At 36.0% G+C, this 26,381-nt stretch overlaps 2 protein-coding genes across 12 annotated transcripts in view; one reads left to right on the top strand and one right to left on the bottom strand.

Annotated features, from left to right (window-relative positions):
* Positions 1-3,104: 3,104 nt before the first annotated feature.
* Positions 3,105-8,911, bottom strand: LOC107720589 (solute carrier family 46 member 3-like). The gene is made up of 6 exons (XM_016528315.1): positions 8,835-8,911; positions 8,416-8,620; positions 6,236-7,100; positions 5,114-5,197; positions 4,524-4,680; positions 3,105-3,956 (listed from the first exon to the last, which is right to left on the bottom strand). Exons 1-6 carry the CDS (start codon positions 8,840-8,842, stop codon positions 3,875-3,877), a joined length of 1,401 nt encoding a protein of 466 aa, XP_016383801.1. The 5' UTR covers positions 8,843-8,911; the 3' UTR covers positions 3,105-3,874.
* A 1,638-nt stretch (positions 8,912-10,549) lies between these two features.
* The window catches only part of synj1 (synaptojanin 1), a 23,506-nt gene continuing 7,674 nt past the window's right edge, over positions 10,550-26,381 (top strand). For 6 of the 11 annotated variants that reach the window (XM_016528373.1, XM_016528377.1, XM_016528375.1 and 3 more), the window contains exons 1-21: positions 10,554-10,657; positions 11,543-11,690; positions 11,874-11,960; positions 12,442-12,709; positions 12,930-13,155; positions 13,734-13,817; positions 16,176-16,237; positions 19,222-19,318; positions 19,483-19,658; positions 19,956-20,037; positions 20,144-20,296; positions 21,525-21,690; positions 23,120-23,143; positions 23,455-23,646; positions 23,773-23,857; positions 24,054-24,194; positions 24,313-24,505; positions 24,884-25,042; positions 25,127-25,283; positions 25,395-25,512; positions 25,726-25,938. In XM_016528373.1, coding sequence (XP_016383859.1) covers positions 11,567-11,690; positions 11,874-11,960; positions 12,442-12,709; positions 12,930-13,155; positions 13,734-13,817; positions 16,176-16,237; positions 19,222-19,318; positions 19,483-19,658; positions 19,956-20,037; positions 20,144-20,296; positions 21,525-21,690; positions 23,120-23,143; positions 23,455-23,646; positions 23,773-23,857; positions 24,054-24,194; positions 24,313-24,505; positions 24,884-25,042; positions 25,127-25,283; positions 25,395-25,512; positions 25,726-25,938 — 2,807 coding nt within the window. In that variant the 5' untranslated portion in view covers positions 10,554-10,657; positions 11,543-11,566. Of the gene's footprint in view, positions 10,658-11,542; positions 11,691-11,873; positions 11,961-12,441; positions 12,710-12,929; positions 13,156-13,733; positions 13,818-16,175; positions 16,238-19,221; positions 19,319-19,482; positions 19,659-19,955; positions 20,038-20,143; positions 20,297-21,524; positions 21,691-23,119; positions 23,144-23,454; positions 23,647-23,772; positions 23,858-24,053; positions 24,195-24,312; positions 24,506-24,883; positions 25,043-25,126; positions 25,284-25,394; positions 25,513-25,725; positions 25,939-26,381 lie in introns of all 11 variants that reach the window. The other 5 variants (XM_016528379.1, XM_016528378.1, XM_016528380.1 and 2 more) reach the window with 4 other exon arrangements.

Below are 26,381 nucleotides of genomic sequence, written 5' to 3'. Positions count from 1 at the left end.
ATAGACTGTTCGTTCATCTGGCCTTAAATAATGTTTTAGCACAAATATATTTAGCACAAATATATTAATATAATAAAAATATTTAGGTTACTGTAGCACAGAAATTTTTAGCACAAATGTATTTCTACATTGTTCATGGAAGGTTTATTCTGATACTTTTTAGTTGAACTTTCGGTGGGGGAAAAATGTAATGTTACTATTCAGAGCACAATCAAAAGTAATGTTCCCATAATGTTTGCAAAATGCTAAAATGGAATGTCCTGTAACATTTGCATAACCAGGAATAAAACTTTTTAAAAACCTAAAAAACTGGATTAACATTTTCATGACTTAATAGGAACGTTAGCAAAATATTCTTACAACATAGAGTATATTTGTTACCTGGTCACAACTCCTCTTCCGTAGAAAAGTAGGGTATTTGGATGCAACCTTGGTGACAGTACTGGCATAAATATTGCACGCTTCACCTTTTAAAGGGATAGTTTGGCTAAAAATGATCATTTACTCACCCTCATGTCATTCCAAACCTGTTTGAAATCTGACGAATGAATGGTAAGAATGCTGGTAATCACAGTTTTTGGTGACCATTAAAGGGATAGTTTACCCAAAAATAAGAATTGTCATTAATTACTCATGTAATACCCTCATGTCATTCCAAACCCATAAGACCTCTATTTACCTTTGGAACACAAAATAATTATTTTTTATGAAATCCGAGAGCTTTCTGACCCTGCATAGACAGCAACGTAACTACCACATTCAAGACCCAGAAAGGTAGTAAGGACATCATTAAAATAGTCCATGTGACATCAGTAGTTCAGTGCACTGCACCTTGTTTCCAAGTAGAGGAATGTACACGTATGCATCATGGAAGTCTCATAAAAAGACTATGACAAAGACTGACACGGAAGAGAAGAAATTGTTAAATAAAGTTGTTGTTTTTGTTTTCTTTGCGCACAAAAAGTATTCTCTTAGATTCATAACATTACAGTTGAACCATGTCACATGGACTATTTTAACAATGTCCTTACTACCTTTCTGGGCCTTGAACATGATAGTTGCGTTGCGGTCTATGCAGGGTCAGAAAGCTCTCAGATTTCATCAAAAATATCTTAATTTGTGTTCCCAAGATGAATGAAGGTTTTACGGGTTTGGAACGACATGAGGGAAATTAATGACAGAATTTTCATTTTTGGGTGAACTATCGCCTTAACCTCGAATTAATAGACAACAGAAAACATCGAGACATTTCTCAAAATATTTTCTTTTATGTTCCACAGATGAAAAAGTCTCACCGTTTTGAAACGACATGAGGGTAAGTAGCTAAATAATAGAATTTTATTTCTGGATGAACTATCCCTTTAAGTTATTGCTAGCAAACAAGGTTCACATTACCTTATATGACACGAGCTGTTCAGCATGTGGCTGTAACCCCTGAAGTGGGGCGTGGGCCTGCAGAAACATCTGTGTCCAACAAGCCCCAGATGTGTCCGTTGAGAGAAAGGTCCAACTGTTTGTTAGAAGGGTGGATGCGTTTCATCCATGGGTGGCGTGTGGGTGCGAGTGTTATCTGGTTTAGCCAACCACAAACGGTTCAAGGGGTTGTGAATCAGGCATGTGTGTGTGCCTATGCATCTGAATAAAGATGAAATAAAACAGAATGTGTCTGAATATGGGGGGTGGGAGTGCACGGAAAGGGGAGACAGCAGAAAGACAGAGAAATACATAGATTAAAAGAGAGAGAAATGAGAGAGGGAGATAAACAGAGGGTGTGGGGGAGACAGCAGTCTGTGGTGAGGTAGATCATGTGGAGTCAGCGGTGCGGAGCCTCAGTTTGGAAACCAGAGAAGCCCACCGCCCCTCCACTTCAGATTTATCATACTTTCACTCGGCAGACACCCTGTCCCTGACTGCACAATTACGGAGAGATGCAGATCACTGACCTCTCATCACGTCAAGATCTAAAGGGGGTTTGGTAATCAAATCCACAGGGAGGTGTGACAGGACAGACGTCAGTGGATTTCTAAATTTATACACAGGATAGCACTAATTTTCTTTGGGAACTCCTAATTTCCATTGTGTATTCACAGTTTTTTATCTGGACAAATGTATTGCATCGTTGCATTGTACTACAAGTGTAAGTGTTTTAGTCAGTTAAAACATACAATCATATATCACGGGTGTATATAAAGTTCTTACCATCTTCACTTTCATTGAAAAAAGTTTAAAAATGACTTAAACGAAAGATCAATAAACTTTCAAACGGTGCCAAGACTAGCCTATACTGCCATATTTATATGCGTATCTATACTGCCACCTTCAGGCCACAATGATAAAACGCACAATGTAAAATAATTTCTAGACATCTACCGCATAAAATGTTAAATTAGACTCACAAAGAGCTATTTATTGAATGTATATTTATTCATTTAGCAGACGCTATATTAGCAATAGAATTAGGAGCTGATTATTATCATTAATAATAACAATAATAATTTCTAGAACCTGATCATTTCCAAGTCTGGAAAGCACAATTTAAATGTTTCACACACATCAGTAGGTTTTACATGCTGTAAAGTTAACAGACATGAATCCTTTATATTATTACATTTGATAATAGAAACTTTATGTATTCATATACAAAACATCACAACTGCACACAAGTTACCAAACTTAGTTGGGTTTAAGCATGTTTGTATGAATGAAAGAGGTGAACTGGGTTATTTCCCTCAGTGGTTCAGTATGCATTCCTGTTGGGAATGTGTATGTTTGTGTGTGTAGGAGCACAAGTACAGGCAGATAAGTACAAATATCAACTGACTGTGCCCAGTCCTCCAAAATCCCTTTTTTCACAGCTAAGCCTCCAAACAAAGTAAACTGATCTACACCAGTGTATAATTTATGTATCTTAACTTGTTTCAGATGACAGACAGTCAATGGCAGGTCAGAGCTTATTGGCTAAATTGCTCATGACTCAGATCTGTGCAAATATGAGACTAATGAAAACCTGCCACACTTAGAATAGCATAGACAACTTTAAAACACAATAAAGATGCATCCTAAATCTTATGCTTTATAAAATACAATTTTATATACTTTATAAATCTACAGTAAATGTTGGTTCAAACAAAACAAGAATGTATTGCACATCAGCCCAAACTTTACACTTGTGAGGCAGCAATGTACTGATATCCCTCAAACATTCAATCTCTAAGTATTAAACTTCTGCACTTAATTCAGTACATACAATAAATTAATTCAGTTCTAATTCTAAATCTATTCAAACTAACTCTATTCTGGTCTCTTTAACTCTATTCAAACCACGATCAATGATCGATTTCAATATTTAAACCCTTAAGTTCTTTAAAGGTGAAGATATAATTGTTATATTTGCATACTTAATTGGATTGGTCATCTTTCTTACAACCATTTGCATACTGAATTGTGATTGGTCTTGTCATTACCCTTCACATTAACTACATTCTTGTTTGTGGACGAAACAGATTCAAAGCCTAACCTAAACTCACCTTAGACTGTTACTGTTTTGTTGCTGCCTTGCAAGTGACTGGTATTTCCTTAAGGAAATATAAATTTAGTTTTTGCTGAAATTATTATTATTATTATTTTTAAAAATACTCCCTCTTTCAAAAAAATTTCCCTTTAGAAATATAAAGTTCTGTTCCCTTCCAAAACCACCATAAGCATATACTGCATTTCAGCAAAAATGCATATTTCATGGCAGCGACTCAAAATACTAAAAATACACATAGGCTTGAACAGATTACCCACATGTGTTGGTATGAGGTAATGTAAAGAACCACACAGGGGAACCATGAGGTATCCAAACTCCCGTTGATTTTAAGCTTCAGGTGGGTCATGGTGAGGCTTCAGTCCCATCTTCTGATAAGAGTGCTTGAGTGTCATTAGAATCCAATGAATGGAAACACCTAAGGATGCTGGAGTGGGACACAAAGTCAGAATGAATCAGCATTCTTAGCCAACACCCAAGTACAACAAATACAAGCAGATGCAAAAAGCGAAAGAGGAAATGTAAGACTTAGCTGGCATTTATGAATGAGGAACTACAGCCTATTAATCAAAACAGACCACAGAATCACGTCAGTTAAAAGTTAGGAATAACCCGTTTCTAAGACCTACGGGTTGCTGCTTTAAAAACACTAATAATTTAATAACACTGTTTAATGTAATCTTTTTTAAATCTCAAAATAAATATCTGTTTATCCTTTTGTACAATATAAGATGAAATTCACTTGTAGCATTTAAAACTGATTAAATGTAGATTTTGGTTTTTCATTAATTTTATTTCTATTTATGAAACCTCTCTAAAACACATTAATTTTATATAATAATAATAATAACAATACAATAATACATTTTATTTATAATGTGCTTTTCTCATACCCAAAGTGCTATATAGTTAGCAAAGTGGTGTTAAATGCACGGTTTGGACATTTCAGCATTATAAAGATCAATAACAGGTTATGTTTCAGTGCAGCTCTTACCCTAATAGACTTATGGGAATGATACAGAGTCCAGCACCCAACAGAAAGATAAAGCCAGGACACCATGCCACGGTGGCCGCATAGATTCTGCTAAAAACCACAGAGGACCCGTTAGTGCTCAGGTTTTCCGTAAAGGCCACACAGGCAAAGAGTGCTCCTGAGAAAACATGAAGGGTAAACAAAGAAAAGTCTGATATGATTGTCTCTTCAAAAGGAGGAGGAATGCATACATACAGGGTTAAAGTGCAAACTAAAAAATAAAAAGCAATCACATAAGGATCCTTAAATGTAACACCACAAAACACGTTTTCCGTAAAGGCCACACAGGCAAAGAGTGCTCCTGAGAAAACATGAAGGGTAAACAAAGAAAAGTCTGATATGATTGTCTCTTCAAAAGGAGGAGGAATGCATACATACAGGGTTAAAGTGCAAACTAAAAAATAAAAAGCAATCACATAAGGATCCTTAAATGTAACACCACTTCGAAAAAAAAAAAAACACACAAAAACACATTCTTTGAGCTGAGAAGAGCCGGCATCTTGCTGAATAAGGACTTTTGCTTTGGAACGGTGATTTTCAGAGTCACTCACCCTGCTCAGACTTTGAGACGACCTTTGACATCATCGAACGCAGGACAGGGAACGGCATGATGGCAAACATAGCAGGAATCCTTACTGTAAGTAAACACATCAATACTCACATTAACTAAACAAACAAGACATCCAGAATTACATAAATTTTCACCTGTTTTACATGGCTACAAATTTAAAACTCACACACTTCCATGTTGGACTAATTTATGTAGCTAACTTACAAAGAAAAAAAAAAGTTCCAACCTAAAACATACAGATTGCTGATAATATCTGATAATTAAATTCATTTACACTTCAGTACAGTTGCCAGTGCAACTGTGTTCAGTTATCAAAGAAGTTAATTAAGCAAACTTTATCATTGTATTACTGTACACATAATAAGTGTGATAAGATATGTGAGATTGATGTACCCAGGAACAGCTGCTGTTAGCTCTTAATTCATTTTATAAATCTTCAACATACAATAACATATGCAGTGTTCCATATATACCACTTTGAACAGATGTTAAGAGCAAAATTGAGCTGTGAGAAGACACACATATACTATTTATTTGACGTATTATAAAAATTGTAATTCTGTGATTTATTCGTTTTTGAAGGTTTATCCATTCTCTCTTTTCCTTAATTGTTGGAGCTAATCACTAACAACTTACTTTAAACAAAAAAACAAAATTACACTAATATTAAACTTATGGTCAATACAACAAATTGTTTCATGTTATAGCTGATAAATAAAAAGAATATTATCATTTTAAGTATAAACTTTTTTAAGCTACAAGTGAATTTAGGCATAACATTATAATGTAGAAAATGAAAAATGTACATTCATTTTGCAATTTGATAAAAAATATATAATATGACAAAAAAGACAGTGTAACTACATTTGTGTTCTAAATGTATGTGTGTGTGTGTGTGTGTGTGTGTACTACTGTGTGTAAGAATTTGGTAAGACACAAATATAAACAAACTTTCTAACCCTTGTAATTTTTTCTGTCATGTATGACTATTATATATCTAAAGTAATACCTAACATGGTAAATGCTGTATCCTAATAATAATATATAATATACGAAAATGGTTTTCTAAAATGAATTTTGGACTGTGTATGTTCATGCTCACCGAGAAACATAATGAGCGTGGTCTTTGCGAAGGCCGTCATGAACATGCTTATAGCGACTGACAGCATCCCGATGAAGGCGATGGCAGTGTTAGACAGACAGAGGGAGAACAAATACACACCGACAAAACTAGTGATAAAGATGGAGGTGCTGGCCGCGGCGCCATAGCCGAGGAGGAACTCGCTCCAGCACAGCGGCTCATTGAGTTCGTAAAGTGTGATCATGGACAGACCCCCCGTATTGACAAAAGATAAGGAGGAGAAAGTGACAATCAACAGCACAAGAATCCATTTTCTTTGACTACTGCCTCCTGCAAACAAGTTGTAGATACCACATACAAGTTTCTGCATGGCCTGACAACAAGCCACAGTCTCTGACTGGTCAATCACCCTGGTTTCTTCCAGAATGAAGATGGCATATAGCAAGTTAACCGCCTGAAATATGGCAGACGTGAAGAAAGGCCAGTTGAACCCGACCGCATGCAGGAAGTAGCCAGTGGAGATTGACGCCACACCGGCCAACAAGCCAATCATCATGTCCACCACAGCCATGCGAAGAGTTTTCTGCTTGCTGTCCTCGCACAAATCGGCCACATAGGAGAAGCAGCCGCCTAGCATGGTGCCGATACCCCCAAAGAGGGCACTTACGAAGCTGGCGGCAATGAGGAGGTAGAGGTTGAGCTCGAAGAAGGAGACCGCCAGGAATGAAAGCGTGTAGACCAGAGACCCAATGAGGGGCAAAATAATAGTGATCTTTCGGCCGCGCTGATCGCTGTAGGCCACCAGGAGGAGGGTCACTATGAGACTGGGGATCATGGAAGACAAATCACTGTACATGGAGAACAGAGAAGCTGCTTTCTGCACCTCCTGAAAAATAGAGCAAAATAAATGAAACACATGTGCATACAAAACTGTGGCTGCATATGTATCTTATGACGTCTGTTGCAATTCCTGGTCCAAATAAGAAAAGCTATAAAAAGAAAAAAAAGATAGAGGAAATGAAACACAGATGTGTTTCCTTAAGTATCAATGACCAAAACTATACTAATACAGACTGCCCTCTAAAGCAACAACAGGTGTAACTCACACTATATTTATAGGATATAAAACAAACCCTGAAAGGGGTGATCAATACTTTTTACTTTTCTGATAAATATATACTGCTGAGCTCAGCTATGGACCAATCACAATGAAGTATCCCAGAGAATTAAATGTACAGATTTACAATAGCTACTTATAAAAGTTAATTGTTGTCACTCAATAACAATTGATGACAACAATAACAATAGGATACCATCAAATCGTATTTATATATAAAAAACACAGCACAAGCATATCAAGCTAAACATTTCACAAAAGGTCACATTATGGAGCCTTCATAATTTGCCGGTCATATCAGTATATTTAATTCATACAGTGCAGTTTTATTTTACATTTGATTATTAAATTACTGTAGTATTTTGTAGCCTGATTGGCTCTGGTTTTTCATTTGCATCTTTATCCTATTGTTTGTAATTAGCTTCTTTGTTTTAATTTTTAAAAACAAAAATAGAAAAACATAATTCCTTATTTAAAAGTTATGTGACAGAATGTGGCAAGACACAAAAATAAACCAGTTTCTGCATTTTTTTATGCATGACTATTGTACATTTAATGTCATTGTAAATGTGTATACATGGTAAATCTTAACAATTTAAAAAAAAATCATTTTTCAAACAATGTTCTGCAAAATACTGGAAATTACCCCACTAAAAAGATTTTGATTATTCAAAAAAATTTAAAATATATTTTTTTAAAAACTGTTTCCAGATACTACTAGAAAAAAATTAAGCTGACTGACAAAACAAGCCCACAATATAAGCCCTTATATATATATATAAACACTTAAAAAGTGGACACGACAACACTAATGCGGTTAATGCGATGAGCCTGTGGTTACTCTACTAGACACCTGTGTGAACTTGAGGGGAACTGATGCACACGACCGCTAAAAATATATTGGGACTAGCTGGTAAAAAATAACTGTTAAAAAATGAAGTTAGCTATTAGAAAAGCGCAACACTTGTTGTAAATGTTTTTGCTATATAATGCAAAGGAGTTCGTTTGTAAGCATTTATAAGCAAATATGTACGTGATGTAAAAGTGTTTGCGTCATCATGTGACATATGTAGGCATTACTCACATCTCGCTGTCTGCTGTGGCTGGTGCTGTTGGCGGCGCAATGGGAAGTGTTGTCGGACACGGGGTAAGAAGAGTTTGTGATCTCCAGCCACAATCTGCGATACACGTACTGCTGCACGAGGGGATAAACCATAAAACTGGCAAACGCGTAAATCGCGACGATCGGCTCGATGAAGTACAGTCTCTTCATTGTGTCGAGGATGTGTCTGCAAAAGCCAAGAGAAAAACAGACAACTGCGTAAGTCTGCATGATCAGACTAAGTGTAGACCTACATAATTCAACACGAAACATCAAATTTCAAGACGAAAGTTGAATCATGAGAGCTCAAATAATACTGTCACACTACTGACCACCTTGGACAGCTACCAGTCTGCTTACAGCTCACTTGTACAAACAATGCAAACAGATTGTAGACTTACTTCTTCATTCAAAAGAATACATCAGAAATTCCTCTCTACTGCTGAGACTCTTCTGTAATCAATGTGACAGTTAAACAGTCTTCTCTGTTTTGTTTATGAAACATGACTGATCGCAACCCCTTATGAAACGCCGGTTTCTTGCCCTTGAGAAGCTGATTGGTCAGTTGAATTTAAGGAATACAAGTCATTGGTTGGTGAGGCTGCCAATCACCTCGAATGGGCGGGTTGAGTTGTGAAATTGCTATGGGCATCGCAATGGGCGGGAGGGGTGAAACCATAGATATGTACATATGTGCATATCCATAACCATAGATATATACATGTAAATTTTTACAAATGTACATATCTATGGGTGAAACAGTCCTTTCGTTGCATTTTTACGGGTTTTGTTTTGCACCCTTTTGATGTATTATTTGCTTTGTCCTCATTTGTAATTCGCTTTGGATAAAGGCGTCTGCTAAATGACTAAATGTATTATAATTAATATATCGAAATGTGCAAAACCATTAAAACAATTGCGTGTGGATTTAAAAATTTAATTTAATTTAATATTTTTCAGAATGTTTTGTAGCTATTTTACTTCAATTACATTTATTTATTTATTTATTTACTGGTCAATTGTAGGATATTGACGTTTTCACAGATTTGCATATTTGTTGAGTTATAATTGAAGTCTTAGGATATTGATTGTGTTCTGGTCCAGATAATAAAACAAAATTATTTACATTATATAATTACGTTTTTCTTATCATAGTTGTTTTTGTGGTTGAGAACCACTGCATTACAGTATTAGTATTAGCATTAGTATGTATTAGTATTAGTATAACTAATATTAATACTAATACTACTTTTTAATACTAATACTGTATTAGTATTAGTATTCCCTTTTTCTAAATGTTACGGTAATATTGAGTAGGCGTACGAAATGGGAGGGATCTATGACCGAACTGAAAAAAAAATGGACATGGAAAAATAAATCCATAACTATTGCTTTAATTAATTTTGGTCTGAAGAGGGCGCCTCACGGCCCATAATGGCCGAATTCAAATTAAAGTCACTGTCTACATTTTATTCAACAATTGCATACATACCATGGGTTGCAATTAAATAAAAGCCAATGGTTAATACATAGCCAACTAAAACACAGTGCTAATATATACAATCAGAAATAGAGATGACAAATAAACGTTATATGAATGATCACTTACATGCAACAGCCCACCGATCAAAATATGGATAAATAAAAACAGGCATCTTATAAAAACACTATCAAGTCAGCATGCGTTTAGCTTTTTTTAAGGAGGTGCATAAAAAGTAATCTAGATCCTATAATATCTCTTTGAAATTTAGAAAAAGGGCGTTACTTTTTAATACCTTACATTTACGGATAGAATATAAAAAAATAGAAAACAACAACAACAAAAAATAATAAGTTGCATAGAAGCATAAATGTTCATATTGCTTCTCGACAAACCCAAACAAAGCATTTAAAAACTCGTCTTTATATATGAAATCTACAATGATCTGACAGACGTCTTGCCAGAGTTTTGTGTCATTTTGTCGTATTTAATTAACACAAAAAATGTACTTGATAGGACACGATGTCCGTCAGTACTTCGATTTCCTACATCACATGACACAAATCTGGCCAATCAGTGCACACCTTAAGGTCCCGGAAGCGGTCAGGGGCATAACAACAGATAGCACTTGTCCTTTCTAGGTTTCGGTTGTATTTCTGTGCTTGAACTACCTGCCCCGCTAATCATTTTGTTTCTAGCCTTATACGATCTCCAACCCGGGGAAGACAGACACAAATCTGACAGGTACACATGACCATTTCTTTACCAAGCATCGTCATAAATGAATAATGAATACTGAGGCATTACATTTGTACGTTTAACGTATAAACGCACATATTGCGGCGCTGTTATCACTTAAATGTCTGTTTATATGGTTCAGGAAGATGGAGAGCTAGCCGGCTAACATTAGCCGTTAGTGCTGGTCGTGATAAAGGCTTTTAGCGCTGTCAGTCTGTCTTCGCTGTTGATTTTGACAGATAAATGGCTGGCGGGGCCTGGTCGTCTTCATTCTTGTTATCATATGGATGATTGTTAATCTCATGTGCACTAACCTTCAGCCTCACGCTGAGACAGTGGCCCAAGGTTAGACAGCCTGTGGGTGCATGAATTGTAAACATTCTCATATATTTGGGTTGCAGATCTGATCGTATGTGGTGTGGCATTGTGATGAGCACCTGTCATCCTCTGTTTCTGCACGGTTTATCTCATTTGAGTCGGACATTTTAACTCGTTGCTTGGGATTTGGGTTCCTTCTCCATCAATTGCTGTCGTGTTGCTGAAATACAGCATAACTAACATATTTTTTGTAAGCATCTTGATGTCCTTCTTTTCATATAATGCGCTGAACATGCATGGTTTTATTGTTACATGAGTTTATTTTAGCAACGAAATTGTGTATTTACAAAAACCCGAATTGTGCAAGTCTATTTCCTTCCTCTTATGTCAATGGTTCATGACAGGATGCATTAATAATACACTTTGAATTGTGTTTTCTGCATGATGCGACATTTGATGCACCTGCTTATCTGAACCTGCAGGCGGTTTAGGGTTTGAATATGATAACCCTGTGGCATTTCCTTTATATGGTATGTTTTCAAAGTAAATGGTATTTATTTTTTTCTTATGCAGGGCTGAAACAGGTTGTGTCGAGTCATGGCATTCAGTAAAGGTTATCGTATTTATCATAAGCTGGATCCACCTCCATACAGTGTGATTGTGGAGACCAGAAATCGAGAGGAATGCCTGATGTTCGAGTCTGGAGCCGTTGCTGTACTGTGTAAGGCTGTCCATATACCCTTTTTAGTACTTATTTTTTAATTAATTTTAAATATGAAAAATGTCAAACCAGTCATTTATTGAAATATTATTGAATAAAAAGCTATAAAACTGTTTTGGAGATTATAAATCATCAATAAATATGGCGTGGTTTTTTAAGTAAATGTTTTGATGTCATCCACAGCGGCGGCAGAGAAGGAGACCATCAAGACGGCGTACACCAAGATGCTGGATGCTTATGGGATCCTGGGAGTTCTTCGTCTTAACCTTGGTACAGTTTCTCAGCTTCTTTTTTTATTTATTTAATTTGACTTGCAGGTTGTGTATTTGTCATCACAACAAATACAAATCCTCCCTGTCACCTGATTTTAAAAAAAACTGCTCTTTTTGAGGATAAGTAGAGCAGAAATATTACCAAAACACTGAAATTCACAGTAAAACTAAAATTATGAAAGGTAAATGCACAACATGTTATCAAGCAGTTGTTGTACAAATATAGTCACTAATTACAGTGTAACTACAAGGATAGCCATTATTTGAGTTTGTGAGTGTATATAATATTTTCACTGTCATATTTTAAGTTCTTAGGAAACAGCATAGACATTGAGACTTATCCACCTCAATTTTTAAATAAGGGGCCGATACAAATGGGTTTTTCAATGAACTAATTATGAACTTGCACATTTTAAATATGTGGTTACAAAATGTGCATAATCTACAAGCTCTGAATCCACTTCACTCTTCTTCCAAAGGGGATTCTATGCTGCACAGCCTGGTGGTCGTAACGGGCTGCAGTTCAGTGGGAAAAGTCCAGGATTCAGAAGTCTTTCGCGTAACAGGCACTGACTTCGTCTCTCTGAAAAACGACCCCTCGGATGAGGACCGCATCGCTGATGTCAGGAAAGTCTTAAACTCTGGTAACTTCTATTTCGCATGGTCCTCCACCGGAGTGAGTCTGGACCTCAGCTTGAATGCGCACCGCAGAATCAGAGAAGACACATCTGATAATCGTTTTTTCTGGTGGGTCTTTTTCAAAGGTCAATTTGATTCAGTGTTAAAAGATTTTTCCATTAAATATAAATACCATTTTATTCAAAACATTCATTTTTAGTGGCCATATAGGGTTTGTTTTATGTGTGCACAGTGTTTCCAACAAAATGTCACTGACTCAGAATGTTGAATTTAATCGGTGGATGATAAATGGATGTAAGGGTGATGTAATTATGTAACCGCTTCACAGGAATCAGTCCCTCCATCTCCATCTCAAGCATTATGGGGTGAACTGTGATGACTGGCTGCTGAGGTTGATGTGTGGTGGAGTGGAGATCCGCACCATCTACGCTGGGCACAAGCAGGCCAAAGCTTGCGTGATCTCTCGGCTCAGCTCAGAGAGAGCAGGCACGCGTTTTAATGTCCGAGGCACAAATGACGACGGCCAGGTGGCCAACTTTGTGGAGACTGAGCAGGTATGACAACAATGAGTCAATTGCAAGTCAACCTTTTGAACTCACTTCTTTAACCCTCGGGTGGTCTTTAGTCATTTTAAACTGAAAACAATTTACATTTAGAATTTTTCTTTCTTTTTTTTATTTCACTGGAATGGTACGAAACATCATACTTTAGACTGACTTTTGTGGCACTTGCTATATGAACACAGAAAATGTGGATATGATAAGAGAAGGCTAAATGGTCTTAAAAATAATCACACAGAAAATAAATGAGAAAAAAATACAAATTTGCTTTATTTATCCAACTACATGGCACCAATCTGCCATTAATACCTTTGCTCTGTTTTCAACCTAAACAGTATATTAATTGAAAATAATATTTAAAAATGTTTTCTAATATTAGAAACAAATGGTACATAATTTAGAGGTGAATATTGTCTAGGACCATGAAATCCCCTCAAAATAGAAAATATTATTGAAATAAAATATTGTACATTCATTCCAGTTAGTCCTCTACGTGAGAAATACCATAGGGTTTAAATTTCACATGTGACATGCCAAGGCTAAGATTTAGCTTTTACTTGTTTTCCCTACAGGTTATTTTCCTTGATGACAAAGTATCCTCCTTCATTCAGATCCGAGGGTCAATACCTCTGTTCTGGGAGCAGCCAGGAATTCAGGTACAATAAAGCTTTGAATCAATATGTATGCATGTGTTCAAATAACACTGAGGAAAAATGTTTGCATTGCGCTCCACTGAATTGAGCTTGCTGGAGTTCCATGCTCCTGCTGACTCATCATAATGAACTTATTTTTTTGTGTTTCCACTTCGTCACACATGGCCAGTGCTGACCCCGTTTATTCATATTATCAGAAACACTCGTTTCAGGGGATTTTGTTGCAGCTGAATCAAAGTCGAGAGCCAAAAGGACAGCATGGGAACCGACAGTTGGTATATCGAAGGTTTAGTTTTGTCTGGTGGATGATCTGTTCTTCACTGCAAAGAGTTTGTGCAATGTCAGTCGGTGAAAGCTGCATCTAAACCGACCGTGACTCATTTTGGAAAGGATCCAGGTTCTGATAAATCTGTTGGCTTCTTGTGAAATCAAGTTAAGATGCCAGCAAGCAGGTCTGGAAATGCCTGTGTCTTTCCTCTGACATTGCATAGACATTATCATTGTTGCTTTTAGTGGGAAGCTGGTGAGGTGACCCTTCTTGAGCTGTTTTTCAAAGCTTTCCACAGAACCTTGTGTGTCACTTCAGGCCATAGTGGTATTAGTTATAAGGGATTCCATTGTCTTCGGTGCAAAGCTAGGTGCAAAATAAAGGAAGTTGAATCGCCACTGGATACTTTTTCTTTGCTCCCAGAAAGCTCAGGGTAATATGAGCCAGTCTCTGCTGCCATTCCGAATGTATGAAATATTAATGGCAGGGACCTGCAGAGGCAACAAACAGAATTGGGTGGAACTCTGACAGACTGACTGAGTCTAAATAAAGCATAAATATCCAACAGCTCTAAACTGGAGATCTTCAGCCTTTTTGAATTGAAGGCCCCTTGTTGCATATAGAGGCAGAACAGGGACCATCTTGTACATACTGATAAAAAAATAACAAATGAATATATTACAAATGTAAATACATTGCATTCAAATATGTAATAATGAATGATTTTATTTCATTCTTTTTTCAGTGTTGTAGTTGTTACCTAAAAGCTAAAACTATTAATCATTTTTCATTCATAAAGCTGAAATAAAATAAAATGTAAATATTAGATGCAAAAATGTAAACTTATGAAACTTAAACCAAAAATGTGAAATTCTGCCCTGGCAACTAACTTAAATAAAATAAGTTGAAGTACTAAAAACAAATGAAAACTAAACTGAAATAAAATTTTAATTAAATTAAAAATTAAAGCTAAAATAAACATATTTTTAAAAAGTGTTCAAATGGAAAAATCATACAAGACATAACACAATTACAAAAAAAAATTACATTTAAATTTAAATGAATAATATAAAAGTTTTTATTTATATTATTGATTATTGATAATTTAGTATATAATATTATTTGTATGTGTATTTTAGTATAATAAGTGTGTAATTTTGTGTAATTTAGTATATAGTATAAATATTAGTATACACATTTAGTATAATTTTTAATTTATAGTGTAAGTAATAGTATATAAATAATACAATGTTTAATGTAGGAGGGGCACATTTAACATGTTTAATTGGTTGTTTTAGCTTTAAGTTAACTTTTTTTTATATAGTTCTTCACATTGACAGACCATCTGCAGTGCCATCGCAGGCGCCTTGTTGAAGACGCTTGGTGTAAAATGTTGAAATAAACTGGGTTGAAATAAATTAAACAAAAGGCATATAGATCAAATGTTGACGGTATAAAGGCGATTTTAGAGTCACCCTAGTTAGAAGACACAACGACAACAATCCTGTGGTTAGAACACTAGCCAATTGTGTTCAAAGGTGTAACTGTTTCAGTGACCAAGTTATATGAGACTACAGGGAATGAGAAGCCAGTCATAGCCTAGAGATGGGAAAGTCCTCTGTATAGCTTACCTATTATGGTTGTAGGTGTGAACGCAATACGTTATACTGAAGGTTGTGAGAGCAGTTAGTCAAATGTCACACAAATAGAAAACCATTATTAGAAAGGCGCTTCCTGCAACTATTAAAATCTGCAGCTAGCCAGCATTAGCAGTTGAAACTTCTGTCTAGAGCACGAATGTCTAGCCAGGATTCATGTGTTTCCTGGTATGATCGGTATCTCTGATAGATCTTCAGGGCTTCAGTGAGCTTGTGAAATCATTACACATGGTTCCGCTGTCTTATTCTGTGCAAATGTTTTTTGTATCTTCAAATGCAGCTCAACTCAGCAGGCGGGCCAGGCCTGTGTGGTCTTTCTCTTGCTGTCTCTCTCATCTTCCTTTCCTTCTGCCACCTTAATTTCCTCTTGCACCAAATATGAAACAACTCAACTCATGATTCTTCCTTTTTTGTTTTTATCCTCTTTCCACAAAGGTGGGATCTCATCGTGTTAAGCTGTCCCGTGGTTTTGAAGCAAACGCACCGGCTTTTGAGAGGTAATTAAGATTCTGCTGGTCTCTGATGATGCTTGCTCTAGTATCCAGCTGTTCTGGCTCAGGCCCAAGTGTTAGTGCGTGATGAAAGCGATCCAGCAGACATTAGCGCAGTGTACGGGCCCTGCTTCAAACAGACCTGTTATTTAACACAGTCTGGATGGGCAAGCTCAGTCATGTCTAAGGATGCATTTTCGGCTAGTTGGTAGGTAATTAAGGTCTACCAGAGCCCGATCTGATGGATTTGTAGGCGGCAATTACACACAGAACAGCTGGATGAAGTGCAGCAGGGGGTCTCGAGGGATCATTTAAAAGTTGGAACTTTTTAAACTTGGGTGACTTATAAATGCAGACTGCTCATGGTGTCTTAGAAAAATCAGCACTCATGGCATGAGATGCTGAAAAAGCAGCGTAAGATGTCCAGCCCTTAGTCATGCTGATATAAACACAAGTCTAAACTCATTATCTGTAAATGATCATTTGACCGTAAAAATGCATCTAAAAATAATGGACCCACTTTACAGTAAGTGTCTTTATAACTACTATGTAATACAATTTTAATTAATCATAATCATTAATCATACAATGCATGTTATTATGTTGTAGTTATTTGGTAACACTTTATTTTAAGGTGTCCTTGTTACACGTTACATGTACTTACTATTATCATAACAATTAATTATGCATAATTACATGCAAGTAACCCTAAGACAAACCCTCATGCTAACCATATAGTAAGTGCATGTAGTTAATTAATATTACTCAGAACTTAAATATATGATTACACTGTAACAAGGACACCTTAAAATAAAGTGTAACCAAAAAAATAGCTGCTTGTAATTTCATCTGTAATATCTATACACAGAGATAACTACAAACCCTTTAACCTACTCCTAAACCTGACTATACCTTTAAAACCTGTTCCTTTCCTTAACCGTATCCCACCTTAATAACAGCAAAAGACATAAACATAAGAATTATGTTTGAAACATAATCCCCCGGTTTCACAGACAAGGCTTAAGCTAGTCCCAGACTAAAATGCATGTTTGAGCTGTCTCAACTGAAAATATCTTGCTCTCACATATCTTAAAATATTTCAGTGTCATTGTTCTGCGTGAAGATGCACACCTGTAATGTTTTCTTCTAAGGCATTTTTGTAAAAGTTGCTTAAATATCTTAATTTAACTAAAGCCTAGTCCTGGCTTAAGCTAAGCCCCGTTTGTGAAACCGGGCCAATATGTTTGAACATATGTGAAAACATAAGAAACCAACATTTTTTTTTGATGTAATAACATAGTAGTTAAAGGCAACTAATATAAAGTGGGACCAAAATAATTTAAAATGCATTTAAATGCATTGCATTAAAATAATTGTTGGTAACTAAAATTGATTTATTATTAATGGAAATAAAACTGAAATAAAATAATGTAAATATTAGCTGAAAAATTTTAATGTATAAAACTTACATCAGAAAATTATAATTGTTTCACTGGCAACTAGCTGAAAAAAGTAGGTTGAAGTGCTAAAAAATTACTAAAACTAAAAACATAAAAAAATAATTTTGTTATAATTCCTCTGATATAATACATTTTATTGATTGCAAATAAGAATGACACTAAAATTTAATTTAAAAAATAATCATTTATGTTTTAATTTAAACATTTATTTACCTAATAGTTAAGTATTTTCAAAAAAAAATTTTTAAACCTGTTATTTATATATTTTTTTTAAATCTTACATTCAGTCAAATGAAAACTCTGGAAGAGGTCAGTCTTTGTGAGCCTGTTTTAAAGGGGTCATATGATGCTGCTAAAAAGAACATTATTTTGTGAGGCATTTTTGTAAAAGTTGCTTAAATATCTTAATTTAACTAAAGCCTAGTCCTGGCTTAAGCTAAGCCCCGTTTGTGAAACCGGGCCAATATGTTTGAACATATGTGAAAACATAAGAAACCAACATTTTTTTTTGATGTAATAACATAGTAGTTAAAGGCAACTAATATAAAGTGGGACCAAAATAATTTAAAATGCATTTAAATGCATTGCATTAAAATAATTGTTGGTAACTAAAATTGATTTATTATTAATGGAAATAAAACTGAAATAAAATAATGTAAATATTAGCTGAAAAATTTTAATGTATAAAACTTACATCAGAAAATTATAATTGTTTCACTGGCAACTAGCTGAAAAAAGTAGGTTGAAGTGCTAAAAAATTACTAAAACTAAAAACATAAAAAAATAATTTTGTTATAATTCCTCTGATATAATACATTTTATTGATTGCAAATAAGAATGACACTAAAATTTAATTTAAAAAATAATCATTTATGTTTTAATTTAAACATTTATTACCTAATAGTTAAGTATTTTCAAAAAAAAATTTTTTTTTGTTATTTATATATTTTTTTTAAATCTTACATTCAGTCAAATGAAAACTCTGGAAGAGGTCAGCAGATCTTCTTTATGCACCAAGAGCTTGTAACACTCCAAAGAGAAAGGAAAAATTGAAATCGCATCATATGACCCCTTTAAAGCATTTGTTATATTTGGGTGGTTAATAACCACTAAAGACATACTCCCTCAGTGCTCATCAATAATATATCTTATTGATTTTTTTTCAGTGTAAGATTAGGTTGATTAAAACAATAAAATCTGCATTAAGAAAGCCTTATCCTGAATATGTGGGAGGGTTTATTCTTATCCAGCCTTGGCTCCTCACACTGAGCATGATGGACATTCTTTATTTATCATGAGTCACTACTCTGTTCCCTGGAGTGCTGAGTCAGGTCGTGATGAGAGGAAGTAGATGCAGACAATCTACTGTCTGCATCTACAGTAGATTGTACTATTGATCACTTGTTTCCTTGGCTTCCTTTGTTTTAAATCACCTTTGATTTTACTTGAAGCTATGGATCACAGGATTGGATAAACATTTTTCATTGAGGTTTGAATGTGTATGAACCCTGTGTGATGTTTCCTGTCCAGACACTTTAGTGCCCTGAGGATGCTGTATGGCAAACAGGTGATCATCAACCTGCTGGGTATGAAGGAGGGTGAACACATGCTCAGCAAAGCATTCCAGGTGATTGTTGTTTAGGAAATATTCAGGTTGGTCAGGTTATAATGCATTATTTAAGATGTCTTTCAGTATTTAAGATGTCTTTCAGTACTCAAGTATGACAAAACCATAGAGCAGTTGATCCACTTTCTTTACTGTGTAAAGACTGTCTTTGTCTTCGCCCACAGAGTCACCTGAAAGCTTCAGAGCATGCAAACGCTGTGAGAATGTTGAACTTTGACTATCATCAGATGGTTAAAGGTGGGAAGACTGAAAAGCTCAACAGTGTCCTGAAACCTCAGATCAGCAAGTTTCTGGAGGGATGTGGTTTCTTCTACTACTCAGGAGAGGCCGGCATTCAGAGGTGAGGTTATATAGCATCCCAGCACACCTGGTTGTGGAGGAATATCATAGAACAGCAAAACATTTTCGTCATTAGGTTGTTTGTTTAATTAATTGTGTGTATACTTAAAAAAAAAAAACTAGTGGATCTATTTTTCTCATAGCCACTGGGTATTTTAAAGCAGGAATACATTTTTTGGGGAGGTGGATGCATGTTTTTCAAAATTTCTTTCTTTTAAAAGTTTAATTAAACATTGATAATCACAAAATGACCAAAACTAGCTCATAAAATTGTCCAACACAATTTTGTTTACCGCAGATGTCAAAGTGGGACCATTCGTTCCAATTGTCTCGACTGCTTGGACCGAACAAACAGCGTCCAGGCCTTCATTGCGCTTGAGGTGTGTTTGTGACACAGTTCTGTTTTCTTACTACAGTTTGAAGTTTTTTTTCTTTTTACTATTTGTTTGTTTTTCATTCATTATGTAATATGTCCGTGGTGTTCAGATGCTTCCAAAACAATTGGAAGACATGGGTCTGACCGAGAAACCTCAGCTGGTGGCGCGTTTTCAGGAGGTTTTCCGCACCATGTGGTCCACCAATGGAGACTCGATCAGCAAGATCTACGCAGGCACTGGTGCTCTGGATGGCAAGGCTAAGGTACATGTCGGCTTGTAAAACACACAAACGGTACAGCACAAAAGGCAGCAGAGAGCAGAAAAACGGGTGTTTCTGTGCCATTTTCACGCTGTAAGTTTACGATTGTCTTAATCTGCTGTTTTTCTCTGCTTTCCTATGGCTGTTCCTCTTCCTCTGTGGTAAGTTGACAGTAGCTAGTTGTGTCAATTTGAGTTGTGAGGCTGTATTTATTTTAGTCTGCTTTGTTTTGTGTTAGATCTTTTGTATTAGTAGAGAAAGATTACTGTAACTGGCAGTGCTGTCAACTTTAATTAGGCCTCTTTTTATAGACTGTTATAAAAGCCTGTAAACCTCTTCCAACTAGGCCTCAAACCCCAGGATTCATCTAGCTAGCAGCAAAGAAATAAAAGTATTCTTTTGTAGAGGTCTGCACACATCAGGTGCAGCGGTCACATAAATTCTGCCGAGTTTTTGAATGGTTGTATACGACAAGACGATAATTCTTCCATCGTGCAAATTATGGTCATTTTCGTAAGTTAAGGCTCGTTAGCATTCGGCCTGCTTTAAATCAGACACATAGATGCAGTGCGGTAAGATCGCATTTATTTGAATTAATTAGGCTAATTATATCATTTATTTGAATTAGCGCGCACGAGAGAGAGACAGAGAGAGAGATGAAAGTTGCATGTGTGAACCTGCGTCTGCGCGTCTCTCTCTACAAGCAATGAGGCTTAGTTCCTTCAAAAACAGCGATTTTACCCCCTCACTGCAGAGAAATATAACGTTGCGAGTCAGTAGCCTGTCGAAGCTATTTTACTAATAAAAGTTACCGTGCTGTGTTGTTGTGTGCAATAATGTGTGTGTGTGTGTGTGTCTGTGAAAGCAGCGGAGCCTGCATATAGTTTTAGTTTAGCTATAAACCCGAGCCCGACCCGAACCTATTCATTAAACATTAACCCGACCCCATCCCGAAACCCGAAAGTATTTCGGGACCCGTCGGGCTCGGGTCGGGTAGCAGACCTCTATTCCTTTGATGTCCCTTTGAATACGTGTTCATGAATGTGTGTGTTTTTGTTTTTTGTTTTGTTTTGTTTTGTGTTTTGTTTTGTTTTGAGAATGGTTTTGTTTTGTATAGAGCGTTTTAGTTTGTTTTGAAAGTTTTGTTTCATTCTGAGAGTTTTTTGATGTTCCAGAACTTGACTATTTTATATTAACTATTTTGTTTGGATTTTGTTTTTTCTTTCTGTAGGGTGGAAAGCTAAAAGACGGAGCTCGCTCGGTCACCAGAACCATTCAGAACAACTTCTTTGACAGCTCTAAACAGGAAGCCATTGATATCCTGAGACTGGGCAGCACCCTGAACAGTGACCTGGCAGATAAGGCACGAGCCCTTCTCACAACCAGCAGCCTGTATGGTACGATTTACAACACCACAATTCAGGCTACGTTTACATGACAACGATGTAGTCAATAACTGAAAAGTTTTTCCCTTGCGTTTTTAAAAAGATTCACATATACACGACAACGTTTTCAAAACTATTCGTGTTTACACATATCTGCGAAAACGGCCAAAAACGCTGTATTACGAATGCCAGGCCAGTAGTTGGCGCAGTCACCTTGTTAGTAAACAGTACCTGTTGCCGTCTGTATATGATGCGTCTCCGCTGTTGGTTGTAATATTGGTGAAGTAAATCCACACTTTGCTGAAGAAGCGTTAGCAACCTCTTAAACAGCAGCAACAGTACCATGTACTCCACCATTGTTGTGTATGTTTGTTCGCGCTTGCCTTTAAAATCGACACGTACTGCACATGTCTACATACCTAACACGTACTATGCACATGCATGACATCACCGTTTTCAAAGGTTATTGAAAATTGGGTGTTTACACGAAAACGTGTAAGAGAGAGTTAAACTTGCACTTTGAAACCCGTTTTCAAAAATATGCATTTTCAGTCCCCAAAAAGCCATTGTCGTGTAAACGAACAGGCAAAATGCATAAAAAGTTTCCCGTTTTTGGCTGAAAACGTTGTCATGTAAACAGCCCCTCAGAGTCAGAAAGAAACCAGGGCTGTGGGGAAAAATGCTCGCAAAAATAACAAAAGTACACCAAATATTTAAAATGAGGGGATAAAAAAAAATGCCACTGTTGTGAACATAAGTACCGTTGTTGTTACAATTATGGACAGTTATTAAAAATGTGTTCCGTCAAGTGTTTATTGTTCTATAATATATTGTGCATTATGTTCTTTTGTATTTTATGATGATTTGTTTTTATAGGTAACAGCCATAATTGTTTATATTGAAAATTCTTTTAATGATGAAGTTGAAGTATTTCACACAAACAGATTCAGTGTGTTTTCATGTGTTAGAAAAACTTCTGACAAATTAACAAATATATTCAGATTTAGATATATTATAAAAATAGAAATATATTAGTAATATAATTAATTATAATATAAATCTATTCATAATATGAACATATCGTAAATGCATTGCCTATTAAAGAATAGATTTAAAATACCTGGCAAATGCTTGTTGAACTTACCGATTGTATGGACTTTACTGAGTTATAGGAGGTTTCAAACATCTCCACCTTTGGTATTTTGTGTTTGTGGTCACGGTTTATGGGATCAGTCTGCTGCAGTGGACTGATTTCATCCTGTGGATCTGGATCTGAATGCATTTCCTCATGCTAGCGAGCTAATTTATGGCTCCCGGCTGCTTTGGGTGTGAGATTAGTGTTGATCCAGAGGACTAATTCTGTTATTTGTCTAACGGCTAACTTTTAACCTCTCTCTCTTCCTTTGTTCTTTCTTTTCCTCCTTAATGCTTACAATGTTAGTCTCTGAGCCCATTTTACAGTCAGGTACAGTATACACAGACCAACCATAAATCCATAACTGTATATGGTTCCCTGTTTCATAAACTCACTGTTTATTTTGGTGCCTCTGACATTGTACAGTGTGTTTTTTCTTTTTATCATCTGTGTTGTCTTGTTTTAAATACGTTGTATCTTTTTTTGTTCGACTTTCAAAGGAAAGAATTCAGACTGTTTGGTGTGTCTCAGTGGTTTGGTCAATGTCATACGCTCTGCATTTTCTTTTTGTGCACTTTCATATTCTCATTGATTATTTTATGTAGGTTTTTGATAAGAATATCTCACCCTTTCTGTTTTAGCCTCTCCCAGAGTGCTTCTGGGCATGTGTCAGAACCACTTCAAGTACACACGTCCCAAAAAGATCAGAGTGTGTGTGGGTACGTGGAACGTGAATGGGGGCAAGCAGTTCCGCAGTATTGCGTTTCGTAACCACACGCTCAATGACTGGCTCATGGATGCCCCTAAGAAAGCCGGCCACCCAGAATTCCAAGGTATGTGTTGATGCAAAGTCAATGCAAATTATACTTTACAAAGAAATGAGGTTGCTATTGTCAGCGACAAAAAAAAAAAAAACTAGTGCAAATACTTAAGTGGCTTTTGTGGGTTTTGTCATGCAGATGGAAAATCCAACCCAGTGGACATCCTTGCTATTGGCTTTGAGGAAATGGTGGAGCTGAATGCTGGAAATATCGTCAGCGCAAGGTAAGAACTTGACGTTAGACATTTCAAAGTTCACTGGTTGTAGTTATATAGTAAGCAGAAGCAACATTTCCTTTGGTCCAGTGGTTGTGACGTGCTACACAATACATTTTTCATTCAATCAGTATTTGAGGTTAAATATATTTGTCATGCTCTCATTCCTATGAGAACTATTGAACTTCTCTTTCTTCTCTGGTAGCACCACTAATCAGAAGCTGTGGGCTGCAGAACTGCAGAAGAACATCTCACGAGATCACAAGTATGTGCTGCTGGCCTCAGAGCAGCTGGTGGGTGTCTGTCTGTTCGTCTTCATACGCCCTCAGCATGCACCATTCATCAGGTATTCTCACACACATTTGGGTTCATTTTATTATTGACAAATCAGTGTGATTTTTAGATATTACAAGGATTAGAGTTTATTATGAGATCTCATATTGTGTGTCGTTTTCCTCACATAGGGATGTTGCAGTGGACACAGTAAAGACTGGAATGGGCGGAGCCACTGGTAATAAAGGGGGTGTGGCTATACGCCTGCTCTTCCACACCACCAGCATCTGCTTTGTGTGCTCACACTTTGCCGCCGGCCAATCACAGGTCAAAGAGAGGAACGACGACTACAATGAAATTGCACGCAAACTGTCCTTCCCCATGGTAATTCATTTATGATGTAAAAATATCTGTTAGTTCTGTTCCGTTTATGAACACATTCTTCTTCTTTTTTTAATAATAATTATTTTTATATGTTACTGCTTATAACTTATTAATATTTAAATGCATTGAATGTTAAACATGTAATATTATTTATGTGTTTTTATATAATATAAATAATAAAAACAAATATAATAAATGTTTAAGTAATTATTATTTTTGTTCTTAATAATATTATTTAACTACATTGTAATAGGTATTAATATATAATATTTATATTTATTATTTTATATGACATAATAAAAACATTAAAAAAATGTTAGTGTTATTAAATAATAATATGTTATTAATCCAATATTTTTATTATTTTTCTTTTTTTAGGGCCGGCTCCTGTACTCCCATGATTATGTATTCTGGTGTGGAGACTTCAACTACCGAATAAATATTTCTAATGAAGAGACAAAGGAACTGATCAGACAGCAAAATTGGGATGCACTGATTGCTGGAGATCAACTGGTAGAGCAGAAGAATGCTGGACAGGTATATCAGGAAAAAAAACAGCAGTGGAACATGTCTTTTTTTTTTTGTCACTATTTTTATTTCTCTATTTTATTCATATTTCAGGTTTTTAGAGGCTTTATTGAAGGGAAGCTGGATTTTGCCCCCACTTACAAATATGACCTGTTTTCGGAGGACTACGACACCAGTGAGAAGTGCCGCACACCAGCCTGGACTGACCGTGTGCTGTGGAAGAGAAGGAAGTGGAACTTTGATAAAACTGGTGGGAATTATATTAATAACATATCTTCAACCATCAACCGAACTTGAAATGCAGCAACAGATTACGCTTTCCTTGAAGAATTTTGATTAGATCTGCCTGTGTGTATTACAGCGGAAGAGTTGGAGTTGAATGTAGTAGGAGCCCCAATGAATGAGGAAGATCAGTACCCATGGAGCCCTGGAGAGCTCAAATATTATGGTAGAGCAGAGCTCAAAACCTCTGATCACAGGTGAGAGAGACTAATACCAGAACCACAACTTTCAAGTTTGCACCAGCAATGTGTTTAGTGCCCTCCAGTGGGCCTCAGTGGTACTGCAGAAGGCAGTCAATTCATTTTTTTACTGTAAGTAATTGTTCAAATTTTGCATTTGTTTGTGTGGGCCACAGGTACTTTAAGTTTAGGAATCACTGTTCTTGTACCCTTCCCATTTATTTCTTGCAGGCCTGTGGTGGCCATCATAGACGTGGACATACTTGAGGTGGATCCAGACGCCAGGCATCAGGTGTATAAGGAAGTGATCGCCCTGCAGGGTCCACCAGATGGCACCATCCTCGTCTCTCTCTGCACATCTGGTCCTGATGACTACTTTGATGATGCACTGATTGATGACCTGTTGGACAAGTTTGCTCATTTTGGCGAGGTTATTCTTATCAGGTACAGGTTATTTTGTATATATAATTTCATTCCAATTATATTTAATTGCTCTTTAAATTGTTATATAAAATTTTGTTCGAAAGTGACAGTGAAGACATTTATCATTTTTCAAAATATTTCTATTTCAAATAAATGCTGTTCAAACTTCCGTTCATCAAAGAATCTGTTTCCAATATTAATAATAAGAACAAATGTTTTTTAAGCACAAATCAGTGTATTAGAATGATTTTTGGAGTAATGTTGCTGAAAAATCAGCTTAGCCATCACAGGAATAAATTAAATTTTAAAATATATTAAAAAAGTTAATAGTAATTTTAAATTGTTATAATACTTCACAATATTACTTTTTTTTTTTTTTTACAGTTTTTACTGTATTTTTGATTAAATAAATGCAACCTTGGTGAACAACATTCTTTGTAACGCATATATATATATATATATAT

The sequence above is a fragment of the Sinocyclocheilus rhinocerous genome, unplaced genomic scaffold (assembly GCF_001515625.1).
Source record: "Sinocyclocheilus rhinocerous isolate Xijiao unplaced genomic scaffold, SAMN03320098_v1.1 scaffold603, whole genome shotgun sequence".
NCBI classification, from domain to species: Eukaryota; Metazoa; Chordata; class Actinopteri; order Cypriniformes; family Cyprinidae; genus Sinocyclocheilus; species Sinocyclocheilus rhinocerous.
This window is presented reverse-complemented; position numbering and strand designations above follow the sequence as displayed.

What these genes read in the sequence shown, in the direction of transcription:
- LOC107720589 (XM_016528315.1), bottom strand. An exon ending in CACGCTCATTATGTTTCTCG is followed by an intron (nt 5,198 to 6,235) that starts GTGAGCATGAAC and finishes GTTTACTTACAG; the next exon opens with TAAGGATTCCTGCTATGTTT. An exon ending in CGTCTCAAAGTCTGAGCAGG is followed by an intron (nt 4,681 to 5,113) that starts GTGAGTGACTCT and finishes ATGTTTTCTCAG; the next exon opens with GAGCACTCTTTGCCTGTGTG.